General features: G+C 51.8%; 2 protein-coding genes and 1 long non-coding RNA gene across 4 annotated transcripts; 1 reads left to right on the top strand and 2 right to left on the bottom strand.

Annotated features, from left to right (window-relative positions):
• Nucleotides 1-13: 13 nt before the first annotated feature.
• LOC111936694 (uncharacterized) lies at nt 14-6,017 on the top strand. The gene is made up of 4 exons (XR_015277888.1): nt 14-128; nt 1,239-1,338; nt 5,352-5,472; nt 5,638-6,017. It is a non-coding gene; the product is annotated as an uncharacterized LOC111936694 (long non-coding RNA).
• SLC7A4 (solute carrier family 7 member 4) lies at nt 780-14,910 on the bottom strand. 2 transcript variants are annotated; one of them, XM_086856653.1, is made up of 5 exons: nt 14,807-14,895; nt 12,648-13,697; nt 11,854-12,530; nt 10,956-11,064; nt 780-3,343 (listed from the first exon to the last, which is right to left on the bottom strand). In XM_086856653.1, the coding sequence occupies exons 2-5, from the start codon at nt 13,627-13,629 to the stop codon at nt 3,300-3,302; spliced, it is 1,812 nt and encodes a 603-aa protein (XP_086712779.1). In that variant the 5' UTR covers nt 13,630-13,697; nt 14,807-14,895; the 3' UTR covers nt 780-3,299. The 2 variants fall into 2 exon arrangements, with proteins under 2 accessions (XP_086712779.1, XP_086712778.1); XM_086856652.1 differs by lacking the exon at nt 780-3,343 and adding an exon at nt 8,848-10,451 and having other exon boundaries at nt 14,807-14,910.
• Nucleotides 14,911-18,705: 3,795 nt separating this feature from the next.
• LOC111942827 (protein DGCR6) lies at nt 18,706-26,966 on the bottom strand. The gene is made up of 5 exons (XM_086856672.1): nt 26,625-26,966; nt 26,396-26,556; nt 25,649-25,749; nt 21,523-21,663; nt 18,706-19,460 (listed from the first exon to the last, which is right to left on the bottom strand). Exons 1-5 carry the CDS (start codon nt 26,750-26,752, stop codon nt 19,377-19,379), a joined length of 615 nt encoding a protein of 204 aa, XP_086712798.1. The 5' UTR covers nt 26,753-26,966; the 3' UTR covers nt 18,706-19,376.
• Between the last annotated feature and the right edge of the window lie 382 nt (nt 26,967-27,348).

Genomic DNA, 27,348 nt, shown 5'->3' with positions numbered 1-27,348 from the left:
GCCCCGCCCCCCCGTTGCCATGGCGGCGGCGCGCGGGCGCAGGGGGGACCCTCGGGCCGGGCCAGGCTGGGGCCGCAGCCTCGACACCGTGCGGGTCACAGCGGCTGCGGGGCCTGCCGGACAGCCGGGTGAGTCCCCGCAGCCCCCAGCCGCGGGCCCTACCCACAAAGAGAATCACAGAATGGTTTGGGTTGGAAGAGACCTTAAAGATCCTCCTGTTCCACCCCTGCCATGGCAGGGTCACCTCCCACTGTCCCAGGCTGCTCCAAGCCCCAATGTCCAGCCTGGCCTTGGGCACTGCCAGGGATCCAGGGGCAGCCCCAGCTGCTCTGGGCACCCTGTGCCAGGGCCTGCCCACCCTGCCAGGGAACAATTCCTGCCCAATATCCCATCCATCCCTGCCCTCTGGCAGTGGGAGCCATTCCCTGTGTCCTGTCCCTCCATCCCTTGTCCCCAGTCCCTCTCCAGCTCTCCTGGAGCCCCTTTAGGCCCTGGAAGGGGCTCTGAGGTGTCCCTGGAGCTTCTCCTCTCCAGGTGAGCACCCCCAGCTCTCCCAGCCTTTGCTAAACCAGCACAGACCACCCCCTGTGCCGACCAAGGGATGGGCAATTTGTCTTTCCCACTAATGAAAAAGATGTCATTCCTCTGGATGTTAGAGCAACCTAAGTTTTACATCAAGGATACATCAAAGGCCCTTTCCAGCCTGCTCTGCTGGAGGTTCAGGGACCTACCAGAGCCCCATGTGATGTGCGGAATAAAGGGACTCTATAACTAGCAGAGTAGTTATAAGAGCAGGTATGAATTTATTCAGCGCTGAGGTGCATGGGGATATCTCCTCTCCTCCAAAAAGTATGCACACCTTTTTGATTGGGTTTTCCCTTTTTATCCTTTACAGACTAGGTTTACACGATACGCCTAATACATATTCATTTCCTAACCCCCTTGTCTTCACTTCATATTACAATTAGCTTCATGCCTCTTTCAGTCTTTTGGCTGCCTTTTGGGACTTCAAATCCATTTCTTCTGGCTTAGGGTCCGAGGAATCTCCTTTATCCTGTGGTGCCTTTGTCTTTGCACCTTGTTTGTGTATTCCAGCTCCTTATCTCATCTTGCAGTTTGACTCTTTTTCTTGTTCTTGTGGACTAGGGTGTCAGGGTATGGTTTTTGTCAGACACCCCTTTTAGTCAAGCATTTCTTCCTAATTCATAATTTCTCTGTTTCATATGCACCCATACCAGAACCAGCACATGAGATGTGATGTTGGTGTGCAGTGAGGATTTGCCAGCAGACTGCTTTGAAGTGCTCAGGAACCAGAATCATCTCCTTCCCTGGATGCAGGTGGGAGGGTGGGATGTGTAAATGGGTCAGTACACTTCTTGCTCCCTGGGCTGAGAATTTTTCCTTTGTGTCATCTCCCCTGGAGTACTCCACATTCTTAAAGTAATATTTTTAGGAAGAAATTATAAATAACCTGTTTTAAATTATTATTTTAAAATTAAAATTTTTAGGAAGAAATTATAAACCTTTTGTACATTCATGTCAGGTAGTCCCACCTGAAGCCACTTTCAGCAGGCACAGCATTGTAGAAATGTGCAGTTTAGACCATAAAAGAGTACAGTCTTTCGTACTCATTTTTGAGAAACTTTTTTGTAAGTTTATTTTGTCTGGAATAGTTCTCTGAGGTCCCTTCCAGTTAATTTTCCTGTCTCTGATATCCGTGGATGGAGATAATAATTTGATTTTGTGGTATCTTTTGTATAATCACAAGGTCATGGCCATGCTTCTGTTTAACTGTAAATATTTTTGAAATTAGAATTGCTCCTGACAGAGAGGAGGATGCCTGAGGCAATACAGGCTTAAATGTGGAATTCAGGATTCAGAGCACCTGTGAGTAAACTAAAGGGACACTCACTCCAGGTGCAGTCACAAGCTGCAGGCAGAAGTGATGCCCAGGGAGGTACATTGTCAGGCACAGACACAACCCTAACCTTTTCCTCTGCATCATAAATAGTGACAGCAGAAGTATTTTTCATAATTTTAATGGAAAGATAAATTAATCCTTTAAAAACATAATGAAATATCTTCAACTGTATCCAGTGCTTGCTTTCCTGGCAAAGCTTGGAATGGTTTTTGAAGGGGAATCTTTTACTTATGTATACCCACGTCAGCCTGTGTTTGGGGACTCTCTTTGCTGGTGACTTTAGATATTTCTTTTCTTGTTGGTTTCAGTCTTGTTACTGCTCTTTTATTTTGACTCCTGACTTTAAGCAGCTATTATTTAATTGCACATACCTCCATTCACAGCACTCCTGTGATGCCATCCAGTTACTGCTCCCTGGGCCTTCTTCTGCACTGGTGTCACCAGGCTCACTTGTGCTGGGCTCAAGCCTCCATCCTTTCCTCTGGACTCTCCACTTGTGCACATGTTTCTTGTGACACCACCACTCATCCCTAACCTTCCAACATTTATGTTCCTTTTTTTACCTTCCTGGCACAGGCTTCACCTTCTCCATCTACAAATATCCTTGGGTATCCCCAGCCATGTGTATCTCCAGGATGAAGATTCACAGATCTCCCTACTCCTGGTCTCACCCTGCAGCTGTACTCCAAATCCCTCTGCTTCCAACACTGAGTGTGTACTTAATGGGTACACACTCAGAAAGGAGATACTGATTTTTTTCTCTGCCATGCCACATCCCATGTTGTGTGCCAGATCCATGTTCTTCCTGGGTGGTGTCTTTCATGCAAAATTCAACATTCACTCCATCCACTGCTTTACAATCCTCAGTCCTCACACATCTCACCTCCTGTAGCCTCCTTCTTGAACGTCCTTCATGTCTTCAGTGGACTTTGTCTCGTGGGAGAGAAAACAACCTTAATCACGACTTCTGGCCACCAGGAACACCCCTGCCATCCACCTCGTTCGTTCCAAGTTCTATTCTGCTTTTTTTACCCTGTGTTTACCTTTGACGGCTGCAGTGGCTGCTTATCATCGCCCCTGTCCTCCTCACCTCCTGTTCCTTTGACAGTCCAACAGTTCTCCTCAGCTGTCTCGTCTTCAGGCATGGACATGGTTTCCTTTTCATTTGTCCTGGCTGACACCCTCATTTTTTCCTGCCCCATTGGAAACTCACACAACACTTGCTGAGCAAACCTGTTCTGATTTCCAGTGGCTATGGGAGGGGTTCCAGGCCAGGAGGCTGTGGGAGCTCCCTGGCTGCCCAGTGTCAGCTTTCAGGCTCGGTGGAACCCAAGTGGGGCATTCACAGCTGCATTGTGAGCACCGGCCCCTGGCTTTTTCATGATGATGTGATTTTCAGTCCCTCTTTGCTGTCTTGGCAACCTGAGGTCAAAGAACATAGATGCTTCACTGTGTGGCAGCGTCTGCTTTGGGTTTGTGGTAAATGAGGTAGAAAAAGATGTAGTTTTAATCACCTAGAGGTAATGCAGACAGTTGCAGAGAAGTACATGAACTAACCCAAACTTCCTTTTAACTCTTTTAACCTTTTAACTGTTTGGTTTCATGTACGTTTTCTTAGGGGAGATTTTTGGAATGGCTATAGAAGAAAATATTGGATTAAACTTAGAATCAGCTGAAACCATTTCCATAGCCAAGGGCAGCTGCCTCGGCCAAAGGCTTGGAGCAGGGAATTGTTCTCACTCCTGTTCTTAAACTGTAAGAGCTCACATGAAGCTGATGTGCTGTTGGCCTTGTGCCTGTCCCAGAGTAATCTATGACCTGGGATCACACAGACCTTGGAAATAAGAGATAAAAATCATCCAGTATCTATGGACATAATCACAGATGTTTTCATTTTTTTGTTTCTAGTTTTTCCCTTTTTAGAGTCAAAATTAATATAATGAATTTTTTGAATGGTTTAATTTCTGATTGATAAATCAATACAGATATTGTTTTATAGTCAAAATATTGTTTTTATTCTACTAAAATTTTACTCACCAAAATAAAAACCAGTTCTTTTAGCCTCTGAGGCTGAAAGGAACCACATGTTGGTGGTTAGTGTTGAGTTGGCAGTGCTGGGTTAATGGTCTTAGAGGTCTCTTGCAACCTAAATGATTCTGTGATTCTATTAAATTTATCTTTTTTACTTGAAAATAATTCTATGGTTTACCTAGTGGGGTCTGTCCTATAAATACACAAATGATTTTATCATTATGTGTCTAACAAATCAAGCCTGTGTTTTGGTTTCAGGACTGTCTAAACCATTTGCATGTTGTAAATATGGGCTGCAGTCTTTAAATCTGGGCTGTCTCTAAAAACATCAGAACCATCCCGACACCCCCTCAGTCTCTAGATGAAAACTTAGTGTATTGAACACAGAAGCTTTATGGGGCTTGGTTTAAATCAGTCTAAGTGCTTATATTTTAAAACGTTTTTCACCATTATTCTGTTTTGTCCTTTGCCCCTAGCCCTTCCTGTGTTCTCCAAAGAAGAGATGCAAATTAAAATCCTATGAAACAATACACTCCAAGTTTGACCTTATTCACCAGCTACAGAAGATCCACTTGCACATGTTTTGACACACATGGATTTGTTTGTCACTGGAGTCAGAGCTGTGTGGTTTTAGGCTCAATAAATGTATCAGCAAACCATTTGGGAACCTAAACACACCAGGTGAACCAGCAGTGTTTTACTGGGCAATGTCACTGGGATAGGGACCTTGAGCATCCCATTGTCCTATGGGTTTGATGAGGTGGCTGAGGGACACAGAGCACAAGCCTGCCTTGTTTCCAGGTGGGATTTGCCTTCCCAGAGGGCTGCCAGGAGGAGAGGGAGCAGGCAGCTGGAGCTGGCCTGGAGGTTTGTGTGGGAAGTTGGAGGGATTTGCTGTGCTTTGGCAGCTGCTGCCAAAGGTTGTGAGGAATTAACATGAGTTACTCCAAGAACTGGTAGTTCTGTTATACTGAAATACTAGTTATTCCCGATTTACCTGCTGATCTCCCCAGCTGGATTCATTGTTCCTCTTTCCTCAAACTCAGTTGTGTTCTCTCTATGTTGGAAGCCAATCTTGGAATAACTCACCAGAAAACTTGTTGAATCCCTGTTCTCAAGGGATTCAATAGTTCTAGTACTGAGCCTTTTTTATTTTTGTGTTTAAGTGTCAGTTCCATATTGTTTCTTTTGGTTTTCTTTGCAAAAGTGCCTCATGAAGGTGTTACAGCACACCAGCACTGCTGCCTCTTCACAGGTCCTGTTCCAGTCAGAGCACTGAGGTTACACAAATCCACATTGATTACTACTAATGGTATTTTTACAGAATTCTTGTGTAGCTCTCACTTTGTTCAGTGGCCTTTTGAAGCCTTGACTGTCCTTGTCCCGTGTGACCTTTTAGAAGGATCTGCCAGCTTGTTTTGCTGCAGCACTCTGGGACTGCTCCAGCTGTCTGTTTCTGGAAAATGAGCATTACTACTCCAGGAAGCTGAATGCCTGATTCGATGTGGAACTTCTCCAGTGTAAGTTACGCAGGTGATCCCAAAGTTCTAGCTATAGCAGCTACTAATTTTGGAGGCAGGGCTGGGCAGCAGAGCCTCCAGTATGGCTTCAGCTGCTCTCCCCACACAGAAAAGGAGTTTTTGTGTTTTTCAAGTATTTTTCTTGAGCACTTTTATCTCCTTTAGGATGTTGAGCATGCTGTCATGCCCAGAGGTGCATTGGCTGTTGTCCTAGCAAGGAATGGAGCCCCCAGTACTGCCCTAAAATGCTTCCAGCCTTGCAAGAGAGGTGTGGGATACTGAGAAACCAGGCATCCTGGCTCCAGAGGAGCAGCTGCAAGCTGCAGCTTCTTCCTGCCAGCATCTGACAGACTTTTCACAACCTCAGGCCAGGCTGTCATTGCCTCAGGATGCGTTTCTGGTCTCCTGCCTAAACCTCCCTCATGGCAGTGTCAGTCCACTGCTTCATTCCATGTCTCCTGTGCATGTGGGAAAGATTTATTCTCCTTTTATAGAATCTGTAAGGTTGGAAAAAAACACTAAGATCATTGAGGCTGGTAGCTGCAGTTTTGTGTCTGTGTGGTGTGTTACATGTGGGGAAATGGCTGTTTCCTCCCTTGTCCCCAAAGCAGATGCAGCAGATGCATCTGGTGTTGGAATGGAACCTCTACCACAGGGATGGGGCCATGCCATTTGTGCCCTCGCTTACACAGCTCTTTGGAAAGTGCTGAGACAGGGAAGAGCTGTGGCCGCAGGGACAGCACAAACACTCCTGGAATGACCTAGAGATTTGTCTGCCTGACTGCTAGTGCATCATGCAGGGATGAAGGGAGAACAAGACCACCTTGCTCTGTGGCATCTTTTAATGCCCTGTCATTCCCCAGCTGGTGGTAGGAGCAGATACACCACTACTAGCATCCTGGAATGCTGCGTGATGCTTACCTCATCCTCAGGCTGTGTCTGCAGGAGGAGGAGGGGAGCATGGCAGGATAATGAGAGGATTACTTACAGCCAGCTTCTTTGAGCCCTGCAGCTCATCTGCTGCTTTCAGAGCTGGGGGGATGGGGTGGGGGTGGGTAGTGATAATTTAGGAACATGAGGCTGGGAAGTGATTTAATTAGGACATGGAGCTGCTGTCTTCTGGATGCAACCCTTTTCCTCCCTCCATCATGGACAGGGCTCAGCTATGCAAGAAGCTGCTTATTCCAATTATTAAACTGTGCACCTGCAACTCCTGCTCCCCCGTGCTTTCCCAAGCAAGAGGCCAGCAATCCCTGTGGGTTCCAACACCCAGCAATTCCTGTAAGAGTTCCCACTGCCCAGAGATCTCTGCAGCTCCCACTGGTCCCATCCCCACAACTGCATGGGCTGCAGCAGTGATCCTGTGCCCTGAAGCCTCCAAAATCATCTCTGGCTCAGTACTTGTGTCCATCCCTGGAGCATCCCTGAGCTGCACTTGGGGCTAAGGTCCACAGGCTCTGTTACTCACTGCCATTTAAAGGGGGTATGTGGCAGCCCCAGCACTGATTTTCTCTCTAATACAATTTCTGTATTATTCCCCTCTGGATTTGCATTTCTCCTTGTCCTGCTCCACCTGCCTTATGGAAACTGTCCTCCCAGGGTACAACAAACTGGCACTGCCCTGCCAGCTACTGTCCCAGTCCTCCCAGTCCAGCAGCATTATGGGAGAGGCTCAGCCAGCCCTGGCTGCTGCCTGTCCACTCCCATGCTGTCTGTGGGGATTATCATCCAAGACTCACATTAACCCTCTTAGCCCAGCCAAAAGCACGTGTGCCAGAGCTGCTCCTGCCCCATGGCCCATAAAGCCCTTCCCAGTTCCTGGGCCACTCCAGCACTGACCCACATACCTCCCTGCAGCTCTGGAAATAGATTGATTTCTTGCAGCCTGATTACACCATTGCCATGGCTCCCAGAGAATAGAGGACTTTATTTATATTTTTAAGCTAATTTGGAGAAGGATACTGCTCTGGAAAACAGGTGTATGGTCAGCCACAGGGAAGCAGCAAGCAGCTGCTCCTGGAGCTCCATGAAACAGGGTTCTGGAAACTGCACATGGGAATGGTTTCATTTTACATCTGTTTGGAATTGAGGATATGGATGGGGGAGCCAGGGTTTTCTCTTACAATTACAGGCTGCCATCTTAAAGCCCTGCTGATGCTGTTTACTTTGGATTTTATTTCTTTTTTCTGCTAATACAATTTTCAGGAAGAAGTTCCTGTAAAAGAGCTGCTGTCTGGATGCCAGTGGCTGCTGCCATCCCCCTTTTTTTCTGTGTGCATTGATGAGTAGTCAATTAAAAATCAGTTTATACATGTTCTGTGCAGAGCATATCCTACTGCTGTAGGATAGTCTATGACACATTAACTGACCAATTTTGCAATCCTATTTAAAAGAAAACCCACAAGAGGTTGCTCAAGAGGTCCCACTGGTCTCCCAGGTGCTGGAGAATTATACTCCAAACCTTTAGTACCCAGCTGGCTGCATCCCTGGCACCCCCTGCTCTGCTGGGGAGGACCCCGTGCTTTGCCACAGCCTATCGGGGGATTTCCATGCATTTTCAGAAATTAATGTTTTTAAACAGAATAAATATCAATGGATACAAGGCTCATTCAGTAACTCCTTGGTCTTTCGCAGCTTAAAAAGCTGATTGAGATCCCTGCTAGGAGAGCTGAGAGATGTGACTGCCATTGATTTTCCTCCACATGGGAACATGAAAGTCACACTCAACCCATGCCTCTCTGTGAGGACCTTCCTGCCCTTCCCCAGCCCTGCACTGGGCTCCTTTCTCCTCCTCTGTCCCTGTGGCTCTTTTTATTCGCCTTTGTCCTGCTGACAATGGATTTATTACTGAGATTAAAGCTGAGTCACTAAGGAGGGTTCAGCCGTGCCTCCCCAGGTGCCTGTTGAACACCTGCTTTTTAATGAAGAAGGACTCTCATCTCAGGAAGGACGTTTCCCTAGACAAAAGCAGTGTGGGGATGGGGGTAACTGTGGGCTATAATTAAATTCCCATTAATTACACAAGTTCTCATATCCTTTGGCTCATAACCTTGGGCAGCTTTAGTGACCCTGCCCTGGTGCTGGCTCAGCACTGTCCTTGCCACTCAAAGTGGGGTTCAGTCCTGTCTAGGTCAATATCAGAGTATTTGTGTACTGTAAGGCTCAAGTCCTAGCCTACCCCAGCCCTGTGGGGTCCTGGTTTCTGTGGGTCTGGCTGGAGCTTGTCTTCATGACTGGAACCCCTGTGGAAGCAGGGTGGCAGTGGGCAACATGACCCTCCCTTTCCCCACTTTCTGGGGGGGGCTTTCCTGAGCACTGAATGGGGAGCACTTCCCACTTTGAGTCTTGTGGACACAGTGATCACAACCAGCCAGAGCCATTGCAGAAACAGTGTTTATGAGGTTGACCAAATCAGCTCGTTGCTCACAAGCCACAACACAGAGGTGCCAAGCGGGGCCACAGCTCTGGTGGCAGCAGCACTGGGGCAAGGCGGGACACGGAGCAGTGCTATCAGACAGAGGGGCTCACTGGAGTTAGCATATCCTACTGAGGGTGCCCACAGCCTCTCTAGGGCCCCCCAGGGACTGGCCAGCCAGAAGTAATGGAACAGCTTTCCCACAGTCCCCAGCTCCTTGCCGCATGCAGAGGATGAGGATGGAGCAGGGTGTCCATGCTGGAAGGCCCGTCAAGTTCAACCTCACGCTTGACTGACTTCCAAAACATGCTGAAACTCTTTTCCCTTCCATTAGGCTGCCCATGGGCAAAACAGTCAGGGGTGGCTGCAGCAGTGCTGCTGGGGACACCCCCATGACACCCTTGCAGCTGGGGTGACCCCAGAGCATGGGGATGATTGCTGGGGAGGGGCCAATACTGAAAAGCACCTGCTGAGCCTGTCCCCAAGTCCCAGAGAGCCTGGAAGGGGCATCATGGGGGGCTGAGTCCCCATGGTGGAGCAGGTGGTGCTGGAGAACTGGGGAGCCAGCTCCAGGCAGACTAGCTCAGTGATGCTGCTGGAGACCTTCAGGGACAAGGCAATGTACCTGAGCACCCATACCCCACTCAGGCCCATGGCATTATCTTCCAGCAGGCATGGCCCCTAGTCCATCCCTCAGCCAGCCAGTTCCAGTGGCTGAGAAGATGCAGCCGGGCTTTTTCCATGCCAGCGTCCACTGGCTCTCCTGGGGTGCCTGCCCAGCCACCCATTCTGGCCATATCTTTTCTTCATGTCATGTCTCCAGCTGCCCCTCAGCTCCCTCAGCCCCAGCCTTTGAGGAGAGCAGCTCTGGGGATAGGGATGGCAAGGGTGCCTGTGAGGATGCATGATTGGCCCCTGCCCCCTTCCGAAGGGGACTGTGCAGGAGGCAGGGGGCTGCACTCAGGACAAGAGTAAGGATGGGCAGCACTGGGCTGCCTGTCCTGGTCTGTGGGGAACCTCTGCATCACCAGCTGCAGAGATGTGCTGTCAGACAGATGTGCTGCACAGTGCCAGGGTGTGCTTAGGGAGAGGTGACAAGGACACGGCTCCTCATGAGCAGGGTTGGCACTGGGCTGACACCCAGCTCCTGAGTGCAGGGGAAGGGGGAGAGAGGCAGCTCCTCCACACCCTGTCAAAAGTATGTGGGGAAGGGTGAGCATCCTCATCCTCTCCCGGTGGAGCCCCACACCCAGGGCAACCCCAGTGGATCTGCCATCAGAGGGACCAGGAGGAGGGGGTTGGATCTCTGGCCTCATTGTGGGAGGAGATTCCGACGCTCCCATCTCCAGGTACCCCTGTTGCCAGAGGTGTCATCTCTTGCAGTCATCGGTGTCGGTGTCTGGCAGCCCGGTGGCGGGCTGGGAGCTAGGCTGGACTGCCTGCACCCTCTCCTCCAGGCTGCCACCTGGAAACACCACGTAGCGGGCGCTGACACGCTGGGGCTGTGGCTCCCGCAGGTTCTCCTTGCTGTGCCAGATGCCATAGCCGAAGTAGACGAGCAGGCCTGCAGTGGGGACAGGGACAGCAGGGGCTCCAGCATAGCCTGGCTGCTGGCACCATCATAATTGGTATCACAGCAGAATGGGGCATGGATGTGGCTAGAAATCCAGTGGAGCAAAAAGCTAAAGCACCACAGGGGCTTAACTGAGCTACCTGCAGGAGGAAAAGGGTCCTGCAGCATGTTAAGAGCAAGTGGAGCACCCTCAGTCCCTGGGAAAGGGAAGTTTCCTGAGCCCCAGGGAGCTGCCTCAGGAGCAGGGGGTGGTTCTGGCCCAGGGCTTTAAGGATCAGAACTTTATCAGGAAAAAACTGTAACGCTCTGGGAAACAGTGAGGCTCAGGAGATGCTGGGAGACCTCAGCTTGCATCTCCAAAGGGGAATCAGAGGCAGAAAGGGGAAGGATATGCTTTATAGACCCATAAGTGAGGGAGAGGAGCTGCCAAAGCAGCCAGAGAGTGCCAAGACAAACCCTATTCCCCCTCCCCTGAGCAGCCGTGGGAGCACTCACCTAAAAGGAGCCAGATGGCGAAGCGAAGCCACGTCATGTAGCTGAGCTTCAGCATCAGGTAGATGTTGAGAATGATGCTTAGTGCTGGGGATAGGGGTACCAAGGGCATCTGCAGGAGAAAAAAAGCTGGAAGGGTGAGACCTGCAGGACCACATTCTCTATCTTTAAAATCATAGGGACAAAAGACAGCACTGGCAAATGCATGGGACAAAAGGACTGTCACCTCAGGATTTATAAAAATGGCACTTTTCTTTAAGGAAAAGGAACAATGGAGCCAGGAGCCAGGCTGGCAGAGTAGGCACAGGCATCATCATGAGGACCAAACAACCTCCTGGCATGATGGAGCCAACATGGTCCTTGCTGGAGGAGCCAGGGCAGGGGCATGATAGGGAAGTGGTATCACCACTGTTGTTATGAAGCTGCATGGACTACATCAGGGCTCAGGTGGGCTGAAAACAAGAGAGGGAGAGTACAAGAGGCATAGAAGTGGTCTGGAGGCTGAAAATGAGCTCCATCACATAGATGAAGGGCAGCCAAAGTAAGAAGCTGAAGCAGGAGAGGAGCAGAGCTGTGGGGATGCAGAGAAGGGAATGCAAGGTGGACAGGAGCAATCCCTGGGTCCCATGGTATGGGGATCCATCCCATGGGATGAACACAGAACTACTGGGGATGTCCCTTCCTGGGGATCAGTGGCCACACAGAGTAACAGAGATACCAACGCTCCCCACACCCAGTGTCCACAAACATCCTCTTCCTCCTCTCCTCCCCTCCCTCCTCCTTCTGCTGTTGTGGTGCTTTCAACAAAGTGCTGTGCCTGAGACACCTGCAAATCCGTCAGAGCTGCTCCCACCTCCCCTCACCCCCGCAGAGGAATTCCCTGCCCAGGCCCTAGGCATACCTGGAAGGTCTGGGTGCTGTGCTGCTGCTCGTGTGCCCAGATGAAGAGGAGGCTGAGCAGGAAGCCCAAACTGAAGAGAACCAGCAGCAGGGAGTAGCTCCAGGTGGGCAGGTGGAGGTGGGTGTTGCCAAACACTAAAATGGAGCAGAGGCAGATGGCAGACACCATCAGGGTCACCACAGCCACCATGACCACCTCACCAGGGTAGAAGTCACTGAGGAACTCCAGGTAGGGCTCAAATGCTGCCTTCAGCTGCCCTGGCTCCCGCTGCTCGTTGCTCTTGTCCCTGTCCACCAGCTGCAGCTTGTCGGAGAAGGACTCATACTCCTTCAGCTCGCCCCTGGATGGGTCCTCGTGGGGCTCGGGGTTGGGCCGGCCACTAGCTGCTGGTGCGGGCACATCCCCCTTCTGCTGCTGGAAGCGCAGGACAATGACGCTGGCGGCCACAAAGGTGTAGGCCAGAAGTGTACCAATGGACAGGAACTGTACCAGGGCCTCTAGGTCAAAGACGAGGGCCAGGAGGGCCATAAGCAGCCCGAAGACCACGATGCCGACGACGGGCACCTGTGTGCGGGGGTGCACTCGGGAGAAGACCTGAAAGAAGAGCCCATCTTCGGCCATGGCATAGACGATGCGTGGCAGGGAGAAGAGGTTGCTCAACAGAACTGTGTTCATTGCTGAGGGATGGGTAGAAGAAGGAAGACCCCATCAGACCCAAACCCAAACTGGGGATCATTTCCAGCCCCCAAAGCAGGGGGGGTGGGCAGCTCCCTCCCACCGCTGCCTGTACTCACCACAGATGGAGCCAGCAGCCACCAGAAACCCTGCCCAGGCATAGCCCCTCCTGTAGAATGCATCGGCCAGGGCAGAGTCAGGGTCCAGCGTGTGCCAGGGCACCATCAGCGTCAGCACAACTGACACCAGGATGTAGGCACCAGTGGCGAGCCCCAAGGAGAAAGTGATGGCCCTGGGAACAGCCCTCTGCGGGTTCCTGGCCTCTTCACTGGAGGCCGCGATGACATCAAAGCCCACAAAGGCGTAGAAGCAGGTGGCTGTGCCAGCCATGATGCCCGACAGCCCGTATGGGGCAAAGCCACCCTCCTGGGTGCTCCAGTTCTTGGGCTGTGCGAGGACAAAGCCCATAATGAGGATGAAGAGGATGACGCCCATGCTGATGACTGAGAAGACATGGTTGAGCCAGGAGGACACTTTGGCCCCAAAGGAGATGAAGGCGGTGGCTACCAGCAGGATGGCAGCTGCCAGGAAGTCTGGATAGCGGGCCAGGAATGGCACCTGCCAGGCACCCACATGGGTCTCGGTGAAGTTTTTGATCTTGTGGTTAAAGATGGAGTCCAGATAGCCACTCCAGGCCCTGGCCACCGCAGCCCCTCCGATCATGTACTCCAGCAGCACATTCCAGCCAATGAGGAAAGCCCATATTTCACCCACGGACACGTAAGTGAACATGTAGGCAGAGCCTGTCTTGGGCACACGGGCTCCAAACTCAGCATAGCAGAGAGCAGCCAGGAGTGAGGCAAAGCCGGCAATGATGAAGGAGATGATGACGGCAGGGCCGGCAATCTCCTTGGCCACGGTGCCTGTGAGGACATAAAGCCCGGAGCCCACCATACCCCCAATGCCCAGCAGCGTCAAGTCGATGGTGGAAAGGCATCTGTTAAAGGATGTCTCCATCATGTCATCCTCCAGGGTCTTTACCCGGTTGAGCTTCTGGCAGAAGCGGGTCAGGTCGGTGGAGCGGGGCAGCCATCTCGCCATCCTGGAGGCAGTGGGCCCTGCCCTCAGCAAAGTGACGGATCCTCAGCAGTGAGATCCTGCCTGGAGACCTGGTAAGAGGGGCAGGAAGGGGTGAACATTCCTTTGGCACCTGAGGTATCAGGTGCTGGGGACAGGGTGGAAAAGCCACCAGGGCACATTACAGGTGTCCCTGGCTCCTCAGCCAGCATGGAGCTCCCCAGAGGTGGCACAGAACAGGGATATGTGCCAGGTAAACCACAGCATTCCCAGGGCAGCATCTCCCCATTCAAGCCCAAACCAATCTGCTCTGGCCCTGATGAAGGTTTCTTTGCTGCCTCCTCTTCACCTAATCCAACATCTACCTGAATTTCACCCTGTTGTGTCAGGACGCCGTCCTGATGCATGCAGCATCTCCCTGCTCCCAGGATCCTGCTGCTTCCCCAGAGAAAGTTCAGGCATAATGCAGAGGCTGCAGGAGAAGTCCAGAGCAGCTCCCATGGGAGTCCCCAGCCAGATCAAAAAACAGACAGTACCAGGGACCAGCCATGCTGGCAGCTGCCACTGTGACAGTGGGAGAAGACAGTGCTAGGGACTTTCATGTGCTGCTTCCCAGCTACAACACGGGGTGATTGGTGACTCTGGGGACACTCTCCCCTCCCAGCTGCCCTCCTTCCTGTTCCAGAAGCCCCACACCTATGTAAACAACATGTCCTGCTCGGAGGGCTGGTGCAGCCCTGCTCCAGGGTCCACCTCTCAGGCCAAAAGATCCTGGAAGGCCCTGGGAGATGGCAGAAGGACAGGGCCGATGATGGTTCATGAGGACAACATGCACAATTCGTGCTGGCTGAGACTCCCACCCCTGCACAGCCAGGTCCCCGCGACTGGAGGCGTTGGCAGCACTGGGTCCCCAATCCCAACAAACGCAACAGGCGCAGCTGGGAGGACGCGGAGCTCGGTGCCCATTGGACACGGAGCATCCCCGGAGTCTGGGGGGTGGATGATGGTGGGGACCGAGAAGGGTGTGTGGGGATTCCGGATTCATCCTGGGCGGGTAGAGGCGATAGTTTCTCCCCTGCTCAGCCCCGCCACGATGCCAGTTCCGGCCGGCGCCGAGCCCCCATCCCGGCCGCGCTCCCCCAGGACGCTCCCCACAGTGCCGGTCCCAGCCCGGCTCCCGGTCCCAGGGGTTGTCGCTCACCTGTGAAGCCGGTCGGAGCCCCGCACCAGCACCGGCCTCACCTGCTCTGCGCCGCCGCCGCCGCCCGGCTCCGCCTCCCCGGGCTCGGCGGAAGGGCGGGGGCCGGGCGGGGGCCGGGCGGGGGCCGGGCGGGGGCCGGGCGGGGGCCGGGCGGGGGCCGGGCGGGGGCCGGGCGGGGGCCGGGCGGGGGCCGGGCGGGGGCCGGGCGGGGGCCGGGCGGGCCCTCGGCCTGTCCCCCAGGGTGTCGCCCCGGAACGAGGAGCAGAGCTTGGGGGGTATCGGAGCTGCACCTCCAGCCCCTCGAGGAGCAGATACGGGGGTATCCCCTCGGGAGTGTTTGCGCGGCTGGAGCCGCAAAGAAATGGGATACAGGGTGGTCATGGAGATATTCCAAAGGCTGGAGCCCTGGGCTGCTCTGGAGACCGGCTTGAAGAGCTGAGGGTGTTCAGCCTGGAGAAAAGAAGGCTCCAGGAAGACATTAGAGCCTCTTCCCAAGCCTAAAGGGGTTCCAAGACAGCTGTAAAGGGACGTGGGATGAGGACCTGGAGTGACAAGGGGGAATGGCTTCCCACTGACAGAGGGCAGTTACCTGGATATTGGGAAGGAATTCTTGGCTATGAGGGTGGCAAGGCTGTGGCACAGGGTGCCCAGAAGCAGCTGTGGCTGACCCTGGATCCCTCAAGTGTCCAAGGCCAGGCTGGACAGGGTTTGGAGCAGCCTGGGATAGTGGAAGGTGTTCCTACTCATGAGCTTCTAATCCAAGGTCTCTTCTAATCCAAACTACGCTGTCATTCTGTGATGGAGCAGTTATCCCAAATCCCATTCATTGGATGCAGTTCTGGACGGAGCAAAGGGCTGAGACCCTCCTCCTCTGCCTCTGCTCTGGAGCTGCTGCCTGAAGGGCAGGCACATCCTCTGTGCTCGGGTGTTTGTCATGGAGAAACTGAGGTGTGGGGAAAGCTGCAGGAGGGGGTACTCCTGAACAGGCCCCTCCAGCTCACATTCCTCCTGCCTGGCCAGGAGCACAAAACCTAAGCAAAAGCCTGTGGTGCTTTCAACTGGCTCTGCAGGGCAGTGAATCACCTCTGTTCATCTCCAAGTAAAAAGGTGTTTCTTTTCCAGAAGTGCTTCACCTCCTCTTGAGCCACCACAAACCTTCTGCCTCTCTAGCCCCCTGGGGCAGGAGTTTTCCAAGCAGTCACCCGTCCCACCCAAACCTGCCTGTTACAGGTGCCCTGCAATGCTGCTGCCCCTGTATGTTGAGAGTGAAGTCCCTCTCCATGTCACTCATAGGCTTATCTCCACCTTGCCCCCTCTTGTGCCCTTTCTCAAAGATAAAGGAGACCAGCTCAGCTGGAAGGTGTTCCAGATCCCTGGTGTCTCCAGGGCCTTTGAAGAGCTTGTTCCATCCCTGTTGGGATGTGACACTGGTAACTGGGTTCTTTTCCCCAGGACTGAGAGTGATGAGACAGAGGATGTCTCTCATGTTCGGACTTGGTTGTTTATTCTTCTCTATATTACATATATACAGATACACTAAGATAGAGAGGTGCAAAGTGGCTAATGAAGAAAAGACCTCTTCAAGGTCTTTGATATGTCTATTTGTCTAATTAACAAATGCCAAGGAAGTTATTTTTCTTAGTGACCCAATGACCTGGCACCTGTGTGCTGTGGCATCTTCTATCTAATCACTTATTATTACCCAAAAACCCCTAGAAGAAGATGAAGAAGGAAGAAGGAAAGGGACAACGCCATAAGTCCTCCATCTTGTCTCTTATTTTCTAAAATAGCTTAAACTTTAAACTCTTTCTCACCCAGTGACTTTAAGAAAACTCTATTTAACTTACACACTCACATTCCCAGTTTCTCTATTTAACAGCTGTCTCCATGGTGTTATGAGAAATTCAGTGGTTTTTTGGGTGTCAAAGCCAGGTATCATAGGATTTGCATTTAGGTGCTTCACAGCAGCAACATGTTTTTAATTTTCTTCTCTGATCCACTTCTCATGTCTCATCTAATTTTCTGATGGCTGCTGAGCAATTAGGCTGACATTTTCATGGACCCACCAGTTATCACCCCAAATGTCACCCTCGAGTTGCACCCACAACTCAGAGCCCACTCAGTGAGTACAACACTTGAGGGCTCCCACCTGAACACATTCACCTTTATCCACACTGGATCAACCTCCTTATGTGGAGGGGACCTTGCTCTTCTCTTCAACAGCCCAGAATATAGGAAAAGGAAGGAATAAACAGGACCTATCTCCTCCTGCCACCCATCACTTGTGTTCCACCAGTACTCCTGGGTAAACATGGGGCTGGCATGGAGCCATAGCTCTCACCTTAGTCACCTTGCACCTGAACAGGGAATTTGATCCTCGGGTTGCATCCTCTTTCCATGTCACTTCTGGCACACATGGAGCTCTGGGCAGGCACTGTGGATAGCTGAAGCCAAACACATGTTCCTGGGACACTGGTTGAGAGTTTGTGAGCTGCACAGGTCACTGAACCAAGGAGCTGAGACAGCCAAAGCCCAGCAGAACTTCCAGCCCCTTAGGGTGGCTCTCACCAGGTCTGCCCTGTGTTACCAGCAGTACCACAGCTGCAGTGGCTGGGGCACAGCAATGCTGTGGGACAGGATCACTCCCTGGTGACACAATGACACCTGGAAAAATATCAGTATCCTCTACATTGTACTGTCCAGCTTCAGGGGCTGAGCAAGTGTTCTGCTGAAATCCTGCTGATCCCATCACAAGCCATCCCAAGGGCTTTTCTCCCTTAGGATAACCTTTCCCACCAGCTACCCACATCTAACCCCCTGCAGCTCTCCACCTTGGCCTTTCTAAAACCCAGCCTGACCATAGGCGTTGAAAATTTCAGCTTGGATCCGATCAGCTGCCTGGCAGAGCCATCTGTAAACAGATGGTGGAAGCAGGAAGCCTGAGAGCTGCCGTTGTCATGGCAGTGCCAGAACAGCCACAGTGATCCCTGGCACCGGTTCTCTTGGAAAGGTAGTGGCAACCCTGGATCATGGGGGCTCTAGACTAGGATGGATTCCATTCCTCACCCCACAGGGAAGCACAGTGGGGCTGAACCCAGAGGCAGTAACCTCAATGCCAGCTCCAACAGTCACACCCTCACTCTGCTGCTGTTCTAGCCATTCCAGAGAGCTTGTATAGAGGAAAGGGAAGCTTCTGGGAGGCAGTGTGATGTCCAGCACATGGGCATCCTCTGCTGCCATAGAACCCATTGTTCACCCCCCTGCCTTCCCTATCCTCACCTCAGGAAGCAATTTCCTTGCCAATCACTCTGGTAACAAACCTGGCCACAGATGCTGACTTCGCCCAGTCTGCACCTACCCTGTGTCCTTCCAGGAGGATGAAGGTGTCTCCAGAGGGGAATGTTGGCAACCTTGCCTCTTACCATTACTCAGCAGCGTAGTGCAGAGCTCCCACACTGGACCTGAGAGTCCAGAGGCAACACAGTTCCAGGAGCTCTGTGGGGACCCTGCAGTGGTGCAGGTCCCATACCAGCCTGCTTTCCAGATGGGGACTTTCATCCAGGAGATGAAGATTCCACACAAGTATATGTCTTGTCTCCAGGTGCTGAACCGCAGCAGCATCATCCCCATGAGGAGGAAACACCCACACATGATGGAAATGGGAGGGGGCTTCAGCCCTGAATTTCCAAAAATATCCTTGGTCCTTGTAGATCTGATCTTGTATTTGTCTCCTCCAGCACCAGCTCCCCCCACAATAAGGCCACCCACAAGTTCTTTCAACACCCTGAAAGATCTCAGAAACACTCCTGGTTCCTTCCCAGCTTCCATCTAACACACCACAAAGCCCCACACTCAGCAACTGAGGTCAGGACAAACACAACCACTGGCATTCAGAAAGCTGCAGCCCCAGAAGTGTTTTATTTCTCTTCATTTGGAAACTGGTTTAAAAAAAACAAAGCAAAAGCTCTGCTTTCTGAGTCAGTAGGAACACTGCAAACACCAGTCCAGGAACTCTGGGCTGAGGCATGAAATTCTCCTTTAATACAGATAATGCCAGCCAGCACACAGATAAACTAATACAGATAATGCTGGTACCAGCCTGGAGGAGGAAGGGACTCTGGGAAGGGTCTGCCTGTTTAAGAGGTTGTTTCTGCCTCAACAACACACAGAAGCATTCTTGGGATTGTTTTTCCCCCCGTTACAAATCATCTAAACACAGGGTCACCCTTACACAGCAGGGCTCCATGGGCTGCCTCAGTGCTCAACTCAGCCTTGGCTCAGTCATGGCCTCAGCATCACTGCAGGACAGTCCTGGCAGGTGACCCTGCTTCATCAGCTCCCAGCTGAGCCAGATGCAGCTGACACTGCTCTGAGGATGAGAGCTATCCCCAGGCTCCCAACCATCCCCTGTGCTGGGCTCTGTCTGCCCCAGCTCTAATCTAAGTGCCTCAGCATTTTCTTCTACCCCTGCAGCCTCTTCCTGACAACACAAAGCAAATGCATGGATGGTCTGTTGTTTAGAGGAAAGTCAGAGGAAAAACTCTGGGAACTGAACAGCAGATTTGCTGTTTCAGGATAAAGTCTTCTCAGCCTCAGCTTCCTTCTGCTGCAGCTTCCGAATCAGCTCCAGCAAATTCATCTGTAGAGTCAGCTCCTGCAAAGGCAGAAAGATGTTTGTGCAAGTAGACGATCCCAGTCTCTGCTGCAGGAAGAAGCAAGGACTGGCCCTTCCTCAAGAGCTTCTTGTTCTTAGGGAATGGGAAAAAAAAAAAAAAAAAAAAAATCAACCAGGCAGCTAAAAACCAAATGCTTCATCTTGTTCAGATGTTTCTCTAAAACACAGAGTAGTGACATCTTACCAGACCTGCTGCAAACCATGGCTGTCACAGTGCTTGAGCATTCCTTAAGGATCTAGAGAGGCTGTTTCTTCTTGACCATGATAAATGTGCTAGGGGCTATGTGGGCTGGCAGGTTCTGCAGGCTGAGGAGGGGCAGCAGACCCAGACAAGGTTCTCTAGGTGCCTCCCCATATTCCTCACAGCAACTCCCTGAACCCTTCCCAGCACAGAAGGGCAGGAAGAGGAGGGATTGCTTTGGGAACCCTCTAAGTGGGATCCAAGGCAAGTGCAACACATGGCTGTGCTGGTGCATCAAATTCCCTGCAGGCATTTCATTACCTATTCCGGGAAAACTCCCTTCTCCAGGACCACAATCAAGTGGAGACATCAACATTAACTCATGGTTCCTTTGCCACCTGCTCGTTCTTTAGTTACATCTAGCTCAGGGACAACATGGTGGAGCCAATAATTCATGTGTATAGGTCTGTGTCTCAGCCCTGCAGACATGGAGCTATGGAAATAAAGATCTATTTTATCTATTTATTTAAATCTATTTTCAGTAAAAATACATCCCCTACACAAGGAGGCACTTCATACAGACTGGGGGGGAAACACATCAGCTGATGGGAGCTACATGAACAGATTCCAGCAGGCATTTCTTGGTGGCACTCACAAGTACAAGCCAAGATCCAGGTTGGGCTTGGCACCTATCCTAAAGGCAAACATACACAAACCCAGCAAAAAGGAGCCTTAGTAAGTGTTATGACTTACAAAAACAACATAAAGGGCAGGGCAGGAGGGAGAGAATGGGCTCTCTGCATTATACGGCTGGGGAATAGCAACACTGAAAAAATGAGAGGCTTGTTCAAGGCTCCACAACTGGGAATCATGTGAGTGGGTGTTAGAAAATGCCTGTTTAGCTTAATTTAAGCTGTCTTTTCTCAGCAGTAGGTCTTTATCAAAGTGACATTTAATCAGCTGAAAAAACACAGTTAAGAACAGCTTGTCTCTGTGTTCTCTGCAAACCTGTATGGCTTTACAAAAGAACTTGGGAATTTTGAGGTTTTTTTGTTCCTGCAGTGGCATAAAGACAATGTGGACAAACTCAGTGGACTCCTCAGTTGTTTTGAAAGTAAATGCCCTGGGGAAACTGGGAACAATTCTTTAAGCACAGCCTGAGATCATCAGCTCCAGCAAGTCACATGCAAGAATGAACAAAGTGCCTAATAAACAATCTTGAAGTCAGTTTTTATAGCTAAGCTGAATATAAATGCAGTAAATTAATTATTTTAGTGCTTTTCAGACCCATTTGAGTCACAGGACTGCAGGCTGTTGGTAAAATATTTTTTCCATTGTACACATGAAAAAAAAATACTGCAGGAAGTTGGGAATGCTGCCAAGTGGTACCTGGGTTTCTGCTCTTTTATTATGAACTGAGTAGAAGGTCCAGTGCACACCAACCACCAGCTGGGAGGCAAAGGACGGATTGTTTGATCTGACACACCCATCCCAAATTTATCTACAGTGAGATTTTTTTTAAAAATGAAAGATACTAACCCAAGAGCACTGTCAAACAATCATGGAATGGTTTGGGTTGGAAGGGATTTTTAAAGGCCATCCATTCCCACCCCCTACCATGAACAGAGATACCTTCCACTATCTCAAACTGCTCCAAGCTCTGTCCAGCCTGGCTTTGGACACTACCAAGGGATGGAGCAGCCACAGCTGCTCTGGGTAACCTGTGCCTTACTAGCCTTCCAGAGAAGGCTATCCCCAATATCCCACCTAACCCTGCCTTTGGCAGTGACACCGTTCCCCCTTGTTCTGTCACTCCGGGCACTTGTCAAAACATCTCGCCTGCAATGCCCAAACACCAACCTGGGGGTTGGTAGTGATGTAGAAGCCAGACACCCCAGCCTTCTCCAGGGTGTTCTGCTGGTCGATTACTTTTTGGTCCAATTCCAAGACTATCTTCTCATCCATCATTCGCTGTTCCTCTCGGATCTGTTGCTCCATAGCCTGGAAAACATAGAAGTCAATGGGAGAGTGAAATACTTGCCTTCTTCCTAGCTTTTTGTCATCTCTAAGACTTTTACTGAAACCCAAGAGCAACCAGGCCCTGAATCTCTCCTGATGAGTCAAAGGATAGCAGTGGGCAACCAGCACAGCCCCAGGTATTAACACCTCCAACTGCAAAGCTGCCATTGAAGAAAATGCACGGAAGTCATGGGAACAGCCCGCTCTCTGAGTGTTTGGAGGACAGGAAAGACCATGAGGAACCAATCAGTGTCCAAATTGCTTTTCTTGATGATGCTTACCTGAGCTATGGCTGAGCTCAGCCCAAGAACCATGTGCCCCTCTAAGGTGAGGCTGAAGGAAGCCTTGGAGGAATAACTTAGGCCACTGAAGCTCATCAAGATGGCTCCCTGGGCACTAACATGTAACTGGAGCTGTAAACCCAATACAGATCCTATTTATTTGTGAAAGGATCTGAATGCTGGGCTCTATTTTTGACAGACTGAGAACAATACAAAAGAAGGACCTAGCCAGAATAGCTCCAACCAGGACATGGCCACTCCTGCTTCACCAACATCTGCCCAAACTTCAGCAGAGTCTCTGTGTTGCCTCCAAAGAAGAAATGAAGCCCAGTAAATATGTGGATGACAAAGGCATGCTGGAAATCAGGAATGGAAGCAGAGAGCAGGATTGCAAGGGACAGGCAGAGCAGAGATCAGGTCAAGAGCTCCATGTGTGTGCAGAGGTGATACAACCTCACCAGGCTGCACTGAGCAGCAGACTTCCTTTGCAAGGGAGCACCACAAATCATCAAATCCCATCAAAAAACAATGATAGGCTCATTTTTGTAGGGTGGGTAGCAGAGTGAGCAGGTAGATTCTGCCCCTCTGCTCAGGTAAGACCCCACCTGCAGAGCTGCCTCCAGCTCTGGGGGCCCAGCACAGGAAGGGCATGGAGCTGTAGAGCAACTCCAGAGGCCACAGAGCTGCTCCAAAGGCTGAAACTTCTGTGTGACCTTGTATCCCCTTCCAGGGCCTAAAGGGGCTCCAAGAGAACTGGAGAGGGACTTGGGATGAGGAATAAAGTGACACAACAAGAAGGAAAGAGTTCAAATGGAGACAGCAGGATTAGATTAGATGCTAAGAGGGAATTCTTCCATGTGAGGATGGTGACACACTGACTGTGGCAGCTATGGCTGCCCCATCCCTGAAAATGTCCAAGGCCTGGTTGGATAGGTCTTGGAGCACCCTGGGATAGTGGCAGGTGTCCCCACCCATGGCAGGGTGTGGGACTGGATGAACCTGAAGGTCCCTTTTAACCCAAACCACTTCAGGATTCTCTGCTTCTCCTGCAAGTAAGAAATAAATAAAGCATTAGAGAGCATCCAAAGGAAGGCAAAAAACATGGTGATGGGCTTTGAGGGGAAACCATACGAGAACAGCTGAGGACACCTGGTCTGTTCAGGTTAGAGGAGACTGAGGGGAGACTCACTGAAATTACAACTTCCTTGAAAGGGGAAGAGGAGGGGAAGACACTATCTGTTCTCTGTGGTGATCAGTGATAGGACCTGTGGGAATGACATGAAATTCTGTCAGGGAGGGTTAGGCTGGATATCAGGGAAAGGTTCTTCCCCCAGAGGGTGCTGGGCACATCCCCGAGGCTGCCAGAGCTCCAGGAGTGTTTGGACAGCGCTGCCAGGGATGCCCAGGGTGGGATTGTTGGGGTGTCTGTGCAGGGCCAGGAGTTGGACTAGATGGCCCTTGTAGGTTTCTTCCAACTCAGCTTATTCTATGACTGTGAAAAGCTGCAAGTTTCAACATTTCATTCATGCAATGCTTTCTCTTTGTAACAGAGAACACAGGAAAATGTTCAGCTGGAAACATCCATGTGGTTAAACTATTCCCACTGCACAGAAAAACAGAAGTCACAAATCCCAGGATTTCCTACACCAGTGGCTGGTGGTTAAAAAGGCCTTGGAGAGGAGCTGAACGCCCCCACCCTGACACAATTCCTGGTCAAAATTCAGAATTTGTGTGACAGAACTCTTGGCCATGAACAGTCTGGGGAAGGGCTGAGGTATGTCTGCAGCAAGAGTATCCATAGCTCTCTGCAAAAGGTGAGACCTAACGAAGAGCAGTTATCACTCTCATGGGGCAGGAGCTACCCCTTGGAACCTCTCCTGGCTGTAGAGCCCACAATTAGCAAGTTACAGTGAGAAACCTTCACAGAACCACCTGCAATTAAGGAGGATGCAGAACTTGGATCCACTAGAAGGTGACCATACAAAAGCTGCTCCAGAGAAAATGTTCAGGTCAGGATCTCATGGCAATAAGCAGGAAGAAACTCAAGACAACTCCAGCCCCAAGAGAAGGCAAGACAGAGTGATGACTGCTTTGATTGCTTCTTCACCAAAGGATGCTAAGGAACATATCTAAGCAAGCTCTGTCCTCATATTTTCTTCAGTCCAGGGATTTACTCCCTTTGTGGAAGACAGATCAAAATCCTTCATTCCCCGGATTTTCCTTCCTCCCACCCACCTCAATGTGCCATTGTTGCCCTCACTTACTGTGGTGGAGAACTGACTTTCTTTGGGCTTGAAAAAAACCACCCAAATTTAAGTGCCTCACATTGTTCAGTGTTGGCATCTAATTCTGGGTTAGAAAAAAGTGCCATATCTTAAACAAATCTGAGGCACACAAGTTTTGCTTCAGCCCTGGTGGCCATGGACCCTGCATGATGGGTTAAGCTTTTCTAAATGCCATAGGTTCCACTGAGAAGCCCAACACCTAAAACATCTTGTATTACCTGTCCTGGGAGCCCAATCCCAAGCTATCTCATGGGAGCTGGTCATGGAAACCTTTGACCACAGAGGGCAACTCCAATTAGACACATATCAGATGTAACAGAGATGATCAATCTGTTCCCAAAGTGCTCTACAGCAGAATCGTCAGAGGACAAAGACAGAAAGAAGTGACTCTATTAACACCTGGGAGAGGAAAGCAGAAGAAAGGCAGAGGGCCGGTAGGAGGAAGTTGCACAACATGTAAGACAAGGAGAAGTGAGACATATTTGGGCAATTTAATGAAATACTGGAAGCATTTAAAACAGGCAGTAGAGATTACTGCTGCAAATCTAAGTTACTCAGAGACAGAAGTAACAAGAACAGGTACCAGAGGTCTAGCCTGGCTTTAGTCACCTTGACAGAAAATGAGGAATGTGGAAACACCAAAGAATCAAACAACAGCAAGCACTGACAAGGTGCTTGCCATGGGCCAAGGCAGGAAACAGTTCTTGTTCACCTTATGTGGACCAAAGTAGCTTCCCCTGACATTTCAACTCCACTGATTAACATAACCAGCTACTTGCCATTTTCTTACATTACAAAACTGCCTCTATCACCAAGAGGTGACAGAAAAGTCCTCTGGGACCGAATCTTTTTGAAATGCCTTGGGAGGATCTCAGAAACTATTACTATAATTATAAAACTCGAGGTGTTTCCTCCTTATCAGTCATACTCAGTAAAATGTGATTGCTTCAAGTATTGTCTACTTTTGACTTGTTACAATATCATGACAGATCTCAGGTGCTTTCTACATGTTTTCTATCACTTGCTTCCTATCCTATACATTCATCAGATAATGAAGGATCATTAAAATACTGTGGAGAGCACTGCCTTTGGAGCAAGCTCCCGAGCTTCCACAATTCACAGAACACACCTGGGATGACAAGAGCCTGTGTCATTACCATGAGGGAGAAAAAGAGCAAGAGGAGGAGGCCTCAGGATTGGGGTGGGGAACCTACGTCTATGTCTATGTCAGCAAGGCCAGCCAGGACAAGTAGTGTCTCCCGAGGCTGCAGGGCAGGAACAGCCAAATCCTCCAGGGATGGTGCAGTGCTCCTGCAGCAACGGGGCTGTGAAAGCCCTGGGAAGGGACACAGCTCTGCACCCCCCACCCCCTCACCTCCATCTCCAGCCCAGCCCCCTCACCTCCATCTCACGCTGCTGGGCTGCACGAAGCAGTGGCAGGTTGTGGGGCCTACAGCACTGCTGGGCCTCCTTGTGCCGGTGGAACAGCTCCTGCTTCAGCCCTGCCATGGGCATGGGGGGCTCAGAAGGGCACACTGCTGCCAGGTGCCTCAAGTGCCATCAGTGCCCTCCCCCCAGTGGCCTCCCCACAACCTGCACTGTCATTCCCTATAGACCCCCACAACCCACCCCCCGGGCCCCCCAAACCTGACTTTCCTGTGTCACCTCCAACCCCCCCCACCCTGTCCCTCTCAGCGTCACCCCCAGGCCCGCAGTGTCCCCATCACAGTCCCTCAGTGCCCCCTAGTGTCACCCCCAGTGTCCTCCACTGTCTCACAATCTACCCCCTCAATGTCACTCCCTGCCCCCTCACTGTCCCCCATTCCCCACAGAACTCGCCCCCCTCCCCCCCAGTAGCACCCCCAAGCCCCCACTGCCCCTCAGAACCTGTATCCCTGGTGTCGCCCCACCGCCCCCACAATGTCCCACCCCCAGAACCTCCCCCCCAACTCCAGAGATGCCCCAGGCCCGTCTCCCCCAGCAAAGTCCTCATCACTTCCCTGGAGTGCTACCCCATTTCTCCTGAGCTGTCCACCCCCTCTGTCCCCTCCAGTGCTCCAGGACGGACACCCTTGTGCCCCTCGCCCCAGTGCTCCCCTCTCCGGTCCCCGCAGTGGCCCGGGACTACCCCCACGGTGGCCCCGGTACCACGGTGCTCGCTGTGCAGCTGCCGCCGCTGGCTGTACAGGTTCTTCTCAGTGAGGTGCTGGATCTCCAGCAGCCCTTGCACGATCTCGAACACGGTCCCGTCCAGTAGCGCCAGCGCCAGCTCGGACAACGTCGTGTACGAGAGGCGCTGCTGGCAGGCACTGTGGGCACAAACGGGGTCAGCGCGGGCACCGGCAGCAGCCCCTGGTCGTCCTCGGCCTCCGCTCACCTGGGCAGCGCCTTGACAAGAGCCTGCAACTCGGCCAGCAGCCGATAGTGCCGCTCCTGCTGCCGGGACAGCACCTGCTGCTGCTGCTGCTGCTGCTCGGCTGCCTCCAACCCGCCGGGCCGCGCCATGGCACCCGCGCCGCTCCCTCACCGTCCTCTTGCGATCTGCGCCTGCGCAGGACCGAGCGACCGCGCCCTCCTGCCGCAATTTGCGCATGCGCGGAACCGCCCCACGTTCCCGCGAGTCTCCATCGTCCCGTCCCGCTCCGCCCCCGACCCGCTCAAGCCCCGCCCCGCCGGTGTCCACAAGCCCCGCCTCCAGAAAAATGCCAATCCCGGTCCCGCCCCCTCCCCATGGCCACGCCTATATTCCTCCCCTTCCCCATGACCACGCCTATTTCCCCGCCCCATTCCCCATGGCCACGCCCACTCCCAACTCGTCATCACGGCCACGCCAATTGTTCCACCTTCCTAATGGCCACGCCCATTGTCCCGCCCCATTCCCTATGGACACGCCCAGTGCCAGCCCCCCCCCCCCCCCCCCCCGCTCCGTGGTCACGCCTATTTCCCCGCCCCTTCCGCCGCTCCCGCCCGCAGTTCCGCACGTCCCCGCTCCTTGCGCCCGCCCTCCCGGGCCCCGGCCGGAGATTTCTAGTCGGCTCCACCCCAGCCCATGCCATGGGATGCACGGAGAGGAATCTCGGAATGTGCCCCTGCTCCAGCTT

The sequence above is a fragment of the Cyanistes caeruleus genome, chromosome 18 (assembly GCF_971803275.1).
Source record: "Cyanistes caeruleus chromosome 18, bCyaCae1.hap1.1, whole genome shotgun sequence".
Classification (NCBI taxonomy): domain Eukaryota; kingdom Metazoa; phylum Chordata; class Aves; order Passeriformes; family Paridae; genus Cyanistes; species Cyanistes caeruleus.
Note: the sequence above shows the minus strand (reverse complement) of the source record. Positions and strands in the feature narration are given on the sequence as shown.